This window comes from Serinus canaria, chromosome 6, assembly GCF_022539315.1.
Source record: "Serinus canaria isolate serCan28SL12 chromosome 6, serCan2020, whole genome shotgun sequence".
NCBI classification, from domain to species: domain Eukaryota; kingdom Metazoa; phylum Chordata; class Aves; order Passeriformes; family Fringillidae; genus Serinus; species Serinus canaria.
In genome coordinates this window covers 3,073,861-3,085,615 of record NC_066320.1, presented here as the reverse complement: position 1 = coordinate 3,085,615, position 11,755 = coordinate 3,073,861, and the positions used below count along the sequence as shown (strand labels likewise).

Below are 11,755 nucleotides of genomic sequence, written 5' to 3'. Positions count from 1 at the left end.
CAAGAGCACTGATTCAAAAATTGAATAGTTATTTATTGTTCCAGAAGTACATTGCTCTTTTATACATATTTCATAAATGATACAGGATTTTACACATGTTCAGGTTTTTTTTTGTTCTTTTTTTTTTAAAGAAGGACTTTTCTCCATGCTCCCTCCCTCATCCCAAACACACACCAAGGATTCAGCTACAGGATTGTGTTCACTTTTTTTTGCCTTTTAAAACTCATCACACAAACATGATAAAACAGATAAAAAATAATCACACAATGTAATTAAATGGAAAGACAGAGGAGAAGGGGGAGGGAAGAAAAAAAAACAAAACTAGAAACATGCACCCATTCGGTCCAACATGCCACTGAGTGAGAAGAGGCAGCAATCCCAGCTGTGTTTCCACATCTGCAAGGCACCTGGCATCTAGTTAATACTGAATTATTTTCTCTCCTATATTTTTAAAACATGGTTCTCCAAAAAAACCCCAGAAGCCTCTTTCCATGACACAGTGAGAAGTAGTAGTGAAACATCAAAAAGAAGCAGCCAGCCTTTCTGTATATAAAGCTTAGTGTCCTTCTCCCACCTTCATCCTGTCTCCACAGCACTTATCAGCAGGGTGCTAAACCAGACTGACCTGCTTTGAGTGAAGAGATGTTTTATCTGCTTAGAAAGCAGCCAGCCTTGGCTAAGAGAGAGGGCAATGGGTTGACCTTCCTTCCTTTATTTCTTTTTAGCTAAGAACAAGAGATGTCATTAGCCACTCCTAAGAAATTCTGACCTGTGGACACAAAGTTCACTTAAAGCTACTTGATCAGGGGAAAGTGCTACAGAACCAAAGCAGTTCTGTGTCTTGCACTGTAAGATCCCCAGGCTCTCAAAAAGCCTCTGGGCAAGGGAAATGCTTTGACAATATGTGAAACCTTCTATCCCATTACACAAGCAGTCAAGTATCAAGTTTCATTATTCCATGTTCCAAAACTGTTCATTTTAAAGCAGGACTCATGATTCTGGCAACAGTTTTGCAATCCTTTAAGGCCTCCCTAATTTCATAGTCCAGGTGGCTCTCAGATTGGGGGTAGGAAGGGGAGAACCTCCCTGCCTTAAGACTGAATATAAAAAACCGCTCATGCAATGCTGCCATGGATTTCTAGGAGGAGCTCAAGGGCATTGGGACACAAAGTTTCGAGAGTTATTCCGGAATAATCCAAAACATCGATTATCAAATGTCCAGAAGAAAACTCATTCCTTCTCTCACTGGGCTACAACCAATCTGTGCTACAAATAAGCAAAGGAGGAAGTCAGTGGAGCACAGGGGGTGGGCTGGGAAGGGGAAGCTCACGGTTTTCCAGTAGAAAGCAGTCTTGTAGTAACTTTATAAAAGAGACCAGGTCTGACCAGAAGTGTGCGTGTTAATGGCGGTGGAGTGCAAGTTCTGATCACCAGCCAGAGCTCCAGGTGGCTTGGATTCTTTGTTCATTTATTTTTTTTTTTCTCCTTTTGTTTTTTTTCAAGAGAGAAAGAGAGATTGGAATCAGGTAAAGGAAAATTTAAAAAGCTAAGCAGGCTGCTGATGTCTTATCAAGAGGCAGACCCTGCAAAGCTGGAAGAAGACACCCCTACACCCCAGCATTACATTCTCTTCATGAACCCCCCCAATCCTGTATTTGTACACAATCGCCATTCTGACAGTTTGTAAAATGTGACTATTTGCCAAGCCCTTTTCAGAACTAACATTCCACAATGTCCCATCTTCAGATTTAAGAGATTTTTCCCCTTTACAGTCCTTTGTCTTGATTAAAGGTAAAAACCCTCCACCCCCCACACCACGTCCCAGCTTCCACCTGCAATGCTTTAATTAAAAAAGGCAAGAGCTATGAACAGGTTTTTTGCCGGGGTTCAGAGCTTCTTTGCTGATCAGTCCTTTTCAGAAATTTGCTGGATGGGCAGATGAACTTGCAGTGGGTCTCGAAGCCTCTTAAGGTCCAATTCTGCCTAAAAGTAAAAGACATGTTATAAAGCACAAGCTCCCAAAACAGCTTCCCCCAATAATATTTCCCTTTAGAGAAAGAAAAGCTTTCCCACATTTTCTTGTTTTTTCTCTGTCCAGCAAGAATTTGCCCAAAAATTGAAAGCTCATATTTACAAAAACCATTCTCAGCTGTATTTCTCTGAAGTTGTCTGTACACAGCCACATAAAGGAATAGGGTAGGGGAGATCTGGATCCCCATAAATTCACTGGAATTTTTTTTTAAAACAAGCCAACAAAAATCCCACAAACCAACATCCCAACTAGATTATTAGGGATGGTTGATTCTAGAAGAAAAGCTCCAGGAAAATATGGTCATTCAATGGCATCTGTATTCAACATGGCATAAGAAACCCTAGAAAGACCTTTGGGTCCTTCCTTATGTAGCTTGCTTTCCAGAGGTAGAGTTTGTCTTGCCTTGGATATCTTACACTGTCATTTCCAGAGCCTGGGAATAAAGGATGATAGAGAGCAGTGAAAAATCATGTGGTAACTCTGCTTTTTCTGCTCACACCATCCTTCTGTAATAAGCCTCTGAGAAACACAAGGAAACATCTCTATCCTTTGCTGAACAGATCCCACAATGTGGATAATCTGTCAAGAGTGTCTGTCTCCAGAGTCTGAGAAATCTGCCCCCACTGATTTAAACAATACAGATACATTTTCTGAACATTAGTTTCCAGGACTGCACTGAAGTGCTATGTCAGGAAGACCTGAACTGAATGGATACAAAACTTCAATCCTCACTAAATCCATCTGGTGTGTAGGAGCTGAGAAGAAAAGAAATCTTGAATTAGGCTCCTCTGAGGCATAAAGAGTCTGAAGCAACTCAAGATTTACCAGCAGTTTCTGAAAGATTGATATGGGTTTCATGTTGATTTACACTTCCACTTCTATTCCTGGTAATATCAAAGCCAATTCAGTGATTGCAGTGGGGACAGGAAAATGGGCTGAAAACTTAAAATACATTCATTCTTGCTTGAGGTGTGTCTACTAACAGTAATGAAGAGCTAGCTAGCAGTAATTTCTTTATCTTGTTTCTGGAAAAATTCTTGTTACCTGAGCAATTGCATCCTTGAGTTGATTGTATTTCTCTAGATCAAATCGTGTCTTTTTGGCTCCTTTATGGAAAAATAGTAAGTACTGTCTGTCTCTGGCATCTGGATAAACATATTCCTAAAGAGAAATAAAGGAGAGAAAAAAGGAATAAAGCTACAGCAGGGAGGCAGCACAGGATGCCATAGCACAGTGTCTCAGGTGTTTTTGGGAGAATAACCAGTTCCTGACAGAAGGCACCAGCCTGGTCCACACACAGTGGTGGGTGATCCCTGCCAGCAGCTAAACCCCCACCCAGTCACTCACTGCTGCACAGCTGGATGGGAGAGAGAAGAGCACCCACAGGTAGGAAAAAACCAAGAAAGACTTAAGTGTGAAGTTAGAGACAGTTTAATAACTGAGGGGGAAAAAACCCACAACATAAGAGTGATGCAAAAGCAATCACTCACCACCTCCTGCCAGCAGACCAATGCCCAGCCAGACTCTGAGCAACAGCTGCTTTGGAGAAACTCCCTCCCAATTTACTGCAAGATGTGACATCAATGTAGTATGGAGAATCAATTTGGTCAGTTCAGGGCAGCTGTCCCAGATTTGTTCCCTCACAACAACTCACCCACACCCTGTTCCCTGAGATGGGAAGAAGGGGGTTGGGAGGGGGCAGAGTAGGGAAGAACAAAAACCACAGAAGGCCTCGATGCTGTACCAGCACTGCTCAGCAACAGAAAAAGCTCTGCTGTGTTACCAAGGCTGTCTTGGTCACAAATGCCAAACACTGCACCACACCAGCTGCTCTGAAGAACTTTAACTCCATGCCAGCCGCACCCAGCAAAGTCAGACATTTGCTTCTCTACTCATTTGTTACACTCCAGCAGTGAGTTACTAGCACCTTCCTCCTGTCCCCAGTGTGCGAATCCTTCCATGCAGAGACAAGAAGAACTAACATTTCATACTGACAAGTTTGTGGGGAAAAAAGGAGGGATAAAAGCTATAAATACTGCCCCTGAAATGATGCAGCTGACAGACCCTTGGGACACCATGCTGGAACACCTGCAGCATCTGTTCTGATGGCCCTGTGACAGCAGAGACACTTTGAGCCTTCCTTTCCTCATTTTATAGGCAGAATTAGGAACTGATGAGATAAAAAACCATGCACTAGAAAATCCATAGAGAATCTGTCACAATTACAAGGATCCAGAGACAGATTCTTCATCTGGATGGGAGACCAGATCTGTGACAAGATGCCTGATCCTTGGGCTCTTTAACAAGGCCAGCATGGCATGTGAGAGGGGTGGGCTTCCTTGAAGCTCAGAAGGTATCTCAGGCAGCCACACCTGTCTGTACTGACCACATCTGCCAGCAGATTAATCTGTCTGGCTACAGCAGTCAGTCACCAAACACTTTTAGAAAAGTATTTCTGGTAAGACAACCAGCCAGGACAACCATGAGAACCCCCCACAGCCACACACCACCTCCCTGGCCAGCACAAATCAAACAAGCGACATCTGTGTTCCAATAGGATAAGGAAGGGGCAAAGCAGCTTCTACCAGGCACAACTTTGCTATTTTTCTAGGGAGTAGAGCCCAGAGAAAGTCTTCTACTGAAGTGTCAATATCAGCACACCAAGTCCTACCTGGCGGGTCATTACGAAATAAGCATACATTGCCATGGCACTACCATAGGTGATGAAATAGGTGACTGGTTCCATAATGTCCCAAGAGTATTCCCACCAGGTGAGGCGGGCCAGAATCCCAAACTGAGTGGCCATGTAGGCCAGGCCTCCCCACAACACCAAGGTTGTCCTCTTCTCTGCTTTCCTGCTGAGCTCCATCCTTACCTGCAGAAGGCAGAAACACACACCTTGCAGTCTCAGAAGTAATTATGTTAATATTGTTAAGAGATAATAATGTAAAATCAGTCCCTTATATTAATAGCAACACTAAGTGGTTTGAAACATGATTTGATTATGCATGATGCTTATACAAACAAACCTCAGCTTCTCTTCCATCACTATCTTGCTGCACTTATACTTTGAGCATGCTCTGAATGTCTCAGGACAGTATTTATTTCTCTACGTTCAGAGATGTTCTGTTGCATTAGCCCCAGCTTTTATTTACTAACAAGCTCATTTCCAACTACTTGAAGCAAGGAAACAAAATATTTCCACAGAAACCAGAAGCAGACATGGTTTGGTAAACACTTGGTTCAGTGATCTTAAAACTATTTGAAGCATGCCAGGGACCCAATTAAAACCTGGAAATACATCCAGGCTGCATTTGGAGGATAAATACAACACACTGAGACACTCCTTACTTTTTCTAGAGGTGCTAGCTGCTCCTTCAATTGCTCTAGTCTCCCTATCAGCTCCTTCTCCTTGTTCAGCTGGTGCTCCTCGATGCTCAAGGCTGTGTACAACTGCTGAACCAATGTCTTCACATCATTCAGCGTCGTGGCATTTTCATGGCTTAAGAGCTCTAGGGAAAAACAGAGGCTGCTTTAACACACTGTGCCCACAGGGCTGCTCAAGGGCCCTTGGGGAACTGCTATTAGTCTGCACTGGAAATGAACAAAACTATCTTCTCAACAAAGAGGCCTTTGGAAGAGCTCCAGCACTCTAAGACAATGTGATGCCTTTGAAAGAAAAGCAGGCCTTACTACTGGACACTCCTAAAATTTGATAAGAAGGAGGAAAAGAGAGGTATCCTATAAAGCTGACCAGATTATCCAACAGCTGCTTCTGATTCATATTTATATACAAGACAAACAAACTAAACTAGCTACGATCCATCACACCAGCTGCCAAGACACGGGCAGAACTCAGAATACAGACCACCAACAACCAGAGTTTATTGCTGGTGGCAACTGAGCTTTGTGGGTTAGAGACCCCAGAACAGCCTCATCAGCAGCACTTGGAGTGCCAGTGCCAGGAATTGTTTCCCAGTGCTCTGTGGGTAACACCCCTTGCTGGGCTGCAGGCAAAAGAGTGAAGCTCTCCCACACAGTATCTAGAAACAAGAACAGGGCCATGACTCAAAGGCACCTTTATCCTTGCATTGCAACTCAAAAAGGATTCCTAGAGGATACCAGTTCTTAAAGGAGTTGTGACTACTTGTATTTTTTTACAGTCCACATGGAAAAAAAAGAAGTTTGAAATTAAAGCAAAATATTTTGACATTAACCAAATAAAAAATTATTTTTTGTAGCATCCTGGGACTTGCACCTAAAGGTATCAAAATACAATTTCACCAACTCAAAAAGCCATGGACAGCTTAAGTTTTAACACCAGCAGCTCAAGGGAAAAAAAGTGACTCAGCTGCCTGTGCCACGACACACAAAGTATATAATTTCAGTCTAGTTAAAGGGCTTCTGTTCTGCTACAAAGAAAAATCCATGTGTCCCTAATGAGGCAAACATCAAGAAGTACTTATTTAAAATTGCAGTATTCTGGCATTTCCATTCTCAAATACACAAGGTGATCTGGTAAAAATGCAAAAGCAAGAGCTGAAAAGTTTGACAGAACTAATCTCAGTGCCTATTTGCAGGCACAATAATTTTAGCACAAACTATAGAAATTTCCTTGGCAAGTGCATCCTAGGAGACAATTTTCTGTAACCTTGGTGATCCCAAAGCTCACCTATCAGCACACAGTGGGTGACAGAGTAGCTTTGTGTGTGTGGCACCCAGTGGTTCAGATATCCAGTATAAGCAGAGAACTTTCTGCTAAGATGCTTTTAATGAGGGGGGAAAAAAAATCATCTCTAGTAGAGGTCAGTCCACCCCACATTTACAGGAGAAAGACCATCTCACTCAGTAAACTGCACTCCCAATTCCAGAATAACAGAACAATAAAATCCCCCACATCTGGGAGCCAAGAGCCAAGCAGAGCCAGCATTTCCCAAGCTCTCCCCCTTGTTTAAATCCTCAGAGGTAACTACAGGCATGCAAGAAACTGGTGTTTTATGAAGCTGCCCAGAAGAAAGAGGGCAGATAAAAACACTGAATTACTGCCTCCCCCAGTAATGCTGAAATGTCTCAAAAGCTTCTTTGCAGGTTTTCACATCTTGAAAATCACACATGTTCAAAGAATATTATTGAAATGGATTTTCTTATTGTCTCAAAATAGGTTGCTTTCCCTTCCCCTCCTACCTGATTCTTCTAAGGGCACAGTCTCCTTTATTTTACTGCATGGTAGCTAACACGGTTTTGAGGTTTATCTGCAATATTTATTCTGCAATATTATCTGCAAAGTACCACACCTAAATGGAAACAGTGTTAGCTTTCAGGGGAAGCAGCAATTTATTCTTCCAAACCAGACAGTCTAAGTTTCAATCTAATTCCCATCTTGTACTGTATTCCTTCAGAATGAGTTAAATTAAATTACTCTCCAGTAATTATAAAACAATTTGAAAAACTTGAAAATTACAAGGAATTCTATTTCTTTGTTTATTCCTCTTGAGGGCTGGGGGCACTAGCTTTGAACAGAATGAAATATCTGCTTTTCATTAGTGATTATTCTGATTACTTGGATATCTCTAAATTGGGCTCCAAGGGCAGGATTAGAAACCAGGAGGTTTCCCTTCAGAAACAACACTTTGTGCTCCTGAACAAGTTAATAAAGCATGTTGCAGTGAAGCAGGGACTGAATACTGAGATGTACTCCCAGTGCTGAGCAGAAGCAGGCTGCTTTACCTCTCTTTGGTGGTCTGACATGGTAGGAGACATCATTAATGATCAGTTTGAAGTCATCCAGCAGAAGCAGGTCTATGCCTGTGGAGGAGGCCACACGTGTGCCATCTGTAAGGAAAACACAGATGATGCACTGAGCAGGAGGAACAAAGAACTTTAACGTGCTGTGGCTAAGCTGTAACACCATCCCAAGTCCAGCTGTTTGGTTTCTATTCTTTGTAAACAGAATAATGTAAATATTATTTACAGAAAACCAGAGGGTGGATCTCTTAATTTACAGTATCAGACAATGAAAAAACAGTACATCCAAAGTATGGAAGTAGTGTACAAAAATACAGAAAAACATAAAAATCTTTCTTAAGAACAGTAAAGTCTTCAGATGAACTTGATCTCTTGATGTGCTTTGCCCTACGACTAAAAGTCAAAGCGCAGAGTCCCTTAAAGCCAAAATGGAATTAGAGTTTACAAAATAACTTTAAATTCTTAGCTATTTACAGTAATACTGTAAATAAATAATGTAAATATTCTTTGTAAAGGATGATACTTCTTGTCAGGACAACGAAAGATGAAACATGACTGAATTCCCATTGCTAAAGCAGGATGCTGTTTTCCCATGCACCAGCTTCCACACCCAATTCCTTATAAATCCATTTGAACCTCTCTGTAGGTTGCACAGCTTGCATCTTTCCCACTAAATAGTAAGGAACTCCCCAGAAAACATCTCCATTAGGACTGATTTCCTTGGCAGCACTGACTACACAATATTCTAACTCTAGGAATAGCATTTCTACCTTCTGCTCTTTCAGGAAGGTCGGAGAACTCGCACCACAGTGAACTTCTACTCCAAAAGCAAAAGGCTGGATGCAGACAGCTGGCAGGCAAGTAAATCAATCAGTTTGTAAACAAGAGTACCTGCTGAGTAGATTGCAACCCGATCAATCCCTCTGTCCTCTGCTCGCAGCTGCTGCAAGAACACCCCGACAGAGTCTGAGATGGGCTTCAGGGTGAACTGGCAGCGCTCGCGCCGCGATGGGAGACTCACAGAAATCACAGGCAACCCGTTCTGGTAAACCACTGTCACTTCTGCAGGGACAACAACAACACAAGTCAGAAGGTAACAGGTCTTCTCTACTTGTTCCATGGAGAAGAGGCAAACCTCATTATAATCTGAATATAACAGATTAAACTTTTGGTTTTCTCCAGAGATGTGGCCAAAGAAAAATGGCAGTATAGCAAAGATTCTCACGCCAGTAACTTGGCAGTGTTTTTCTGTAGTTTGTGAAAGTTACTTACTCTAAACACAGTCACCTTTGTTCTAAAGGCAACATGATATCTAAAAGCCATAACATGACAGCACAGTATGTTTTGGTTAGGTTTTGAGAATAAAAGCATTTTGGACTATGGAAGACAAAACACTGCTATTTATATCAGGATTTATAGCTCAGGAGACAAAGGCAGATTGAGTCTATTAGGAAACATCAAGGAAGGACCCACTGCAAATGTTTATATTCTTGTTTAGTTCTGGTTTCTTCCTCCTTGTCCTGAGGCAAAACATGTAAGAAAGCAGTCAGGAGCGTGAGGCTGTAGGAGAACAGCACTCCGAGTTTAGGCTTCAAGGTCATTTCATCTAAAATTCATGGGATCAATATGCTTTGTACTTCTCCAGACAGGCATTACTACTTAGGTGTAGATAAAACAAGATTTTTCCATTTCTTTGGTACTGCCAAAAGCTTTTCTGAGGGCATTCTTGAGGATTTCTGTAATTCTAAAATCAATGGTAGTGACCTGTATGAGCTGTAGGCAGTTTATTATTTTACTGCCACAACCTGCTCCACGTACTTCGTGAGATCCATACGTAGAAAAGTCAAAAGTTCATATTCCCTAAGCTCTTTACTGAATCACAGTCATAATTGTCCTCAAGTGATGTAGTTGCTAAGATATAACAGCACACCTCAAAATGATTTGCTTTTATAGGTATGTTTCTTACATAAAAACACACAGGGTTTTTTATTGCTCAGAGCATTTGCTGTGTCTCAAGGATGGTGCAGTCACACCCACCCACAATTCATCTGCCTCAGTATCCCAACCTGTTGTAGCTCTGGTCAACTCTTGTCTCCTTAAACTCACTGAACTCATCCACTGACATGCAAAGTCATTCTAAGCAGCTAACATCAAAACCAGCCAGTCAAAAAGTCAACAGAAGTAGAAATAAAGGCAAATAATGTTATTTTAACTAGCAAAGGGAACTATGGGGACAAGTCCTGGGGCAACACATATTTCCAAAAATGGGGGACTGTGGATATTGAGAAAGGATTTACCAAATGCACTTGTACAAAGCCAGAATTCTCATTCTTAACTATCAAACACTTTCATGAAATGAATCAAGCATAAAAAAGCTTTTTCTCTCTTGCAAGGGACTGCTGCCTTCAAGTCCTTAAAGACTAGATGGAAGCAACCAAGTATGGTCACCTAAAACAACTAAAGCATCCTAAGAGGCCCCAGTATTTGAAAACCTATTGATGCCTGCTCTCAAGACTCAGACATCTGACAGGATTTTAGAAGCTTTAGTGTTTGAAGCACAGACTTCAGAGACAAGAATCAGATATTTGCTTTATTTCTTTCCAGTAAAGTGCTAATTTATTTGGACTGTCAGACAGAATTTAGAGCTCCTTAGTAGCAGCTGTTATGACACCAGCTATCAGGTTTTCTTTAAATTTAAAATGCTACCTGGATCACGCAGGCAGTGAAGCAGTTTTTTTTTTTTTTTTTCAGAGAAAAAGATAGAACAATGTTTGCATTTACAATTTTTCCATGTATCCCCATCAGTACCACACCACAACCAGAGCTCCAGGACTGCCAGCTCTGGAGGAAGTGCCTACCAGGAACAGCCCTGCTACATTTTAGGAGTCATCAGCATTAGGAGCACAAACAAAGCCTTTCACTAGGATTTCCAGCTTAGGTGAAGTATTAAAGACCAAATTATTTCCCTTCAAAAGACAGGGTCCATAAGCCTGTAAATACAACTGCTTTATATTTTCCTTGCAAAAACCTTGTAAAAGTAATTTCTGAGTTTAATTAATTGGTGGGGAAAGTCCATGATTGCAGGTTGATCCTCTCACCACCTCCCACACAAGCAATGCTGGTCAGATTTTTACTGCATTGAAGAGGGAAGAGGCAAAGAAAAGAAGGAAAACTGAAGGACACAATTACACAAACCTAACAGACAGCAGCAGGCAGCTCCAGTTAAAGTTATTAACAAGTCCCTGTGATATGGCTGCCTCACTCTTCTCTCCCACAGCCCTGTGTGTCTTCTGCATCTACTTCACAAGTTACGAAGGGGACAAAGCATTTGGCACCTCTCTAATTACAGTGCTAAGGTTTCAGCTAATCTTCCCCTAGTTAAATTTTAAGCCAGGATTTAAAGGCATGGGACCCGTAAAAGAAATTAATTTTATACAAGTGAGCTGCACCCACATTTACAGTCACCTACAGCCTGGCCAGGAATGGTGCTAAATGAGACCATGGGGGATTTGAAAACCTTTACATGCTGTACTAAATGGGGGGTTGCTTTGAGGCATGAGTTCCATCCAAGTGCCACAAAGTTCTGACTCAATCATATGTGCACCAGCAAGAAGTCATGGGTATTCTCTTTTTAAAGATTTCCATTTTTGCCTAAGAGCAACTTAAGCAACAAATGAGGTCAAAACGAAGTATAGTAAAAGAAAATAGTATGGCCAAAGAAGTCAGTGTTGAACATTGGCTACTGGTAAAGGCAAAGTTATAGGAAGAAATAATGAGAGAATTATTCAAGCACAACACAAGGAGAGGTAAAATCAAATCAGCACAGGCAGATATCTTCTCAACCTTACACATCCTCTACGCTTTTACCGGTTTAAGCTGCCAGGTTTTCATGTAAGCTCTGCAGAGCAGTCATGTTCTCTTTGTCTTTGCACACTTGTTATCCTGGCAGGGGAAGCAGGAACCCTTCCTTTATTAGCT

General features: G+C 41.6%; 1 protein-coding gene across 4 annotated transcripts in view; it reads right to left on the bottom strand.

The window, feature by feature from the left end:
• Positions 1-12: 12 nt before the first annotated feature.
• Positions 13-11,755, bottom strand: part of MCU (mitochondrial calcium uniporter) — an 84,638-nt gene continuing 72,895 nt past the window's right edge. For 3 of the 4 annotated variants that reach the window (XM_050976502.1, XM_050976504.1, XM_050976501.1), the window contains exons 3-8: positions 8,669-8,839; positions 7,760-7,864; positions 5,384-5,544; positions 4,704-4,907; positions 3,077-3,193; positions 13-1,979 (exon numbers count right to left, since the gene is read on the bottom strand). In XM_050976502.1, the coding sequence (XP_050832459.1) occupies positions 1,863-1,979; positions 3,077-3,193; positions 4,704-4,907; positions 5,384-5,544; positions 7,760-7,864; positions 8,669-8,839 (875 nt within the window). In that variant the 3' untranslated portion in view covers positions 13-1,862. Of the gene's footprint in view, positions 1,984-3,076; positions 3,194-4,703; positions 4,908-5,383; positions 5,545-7,759; positions 7,865-8,668; positions 8,840-11,755 lie in introns of all 4 variants that reach the window. The other variant, XM_050976503.1, reaches the window with a different exon arrangement.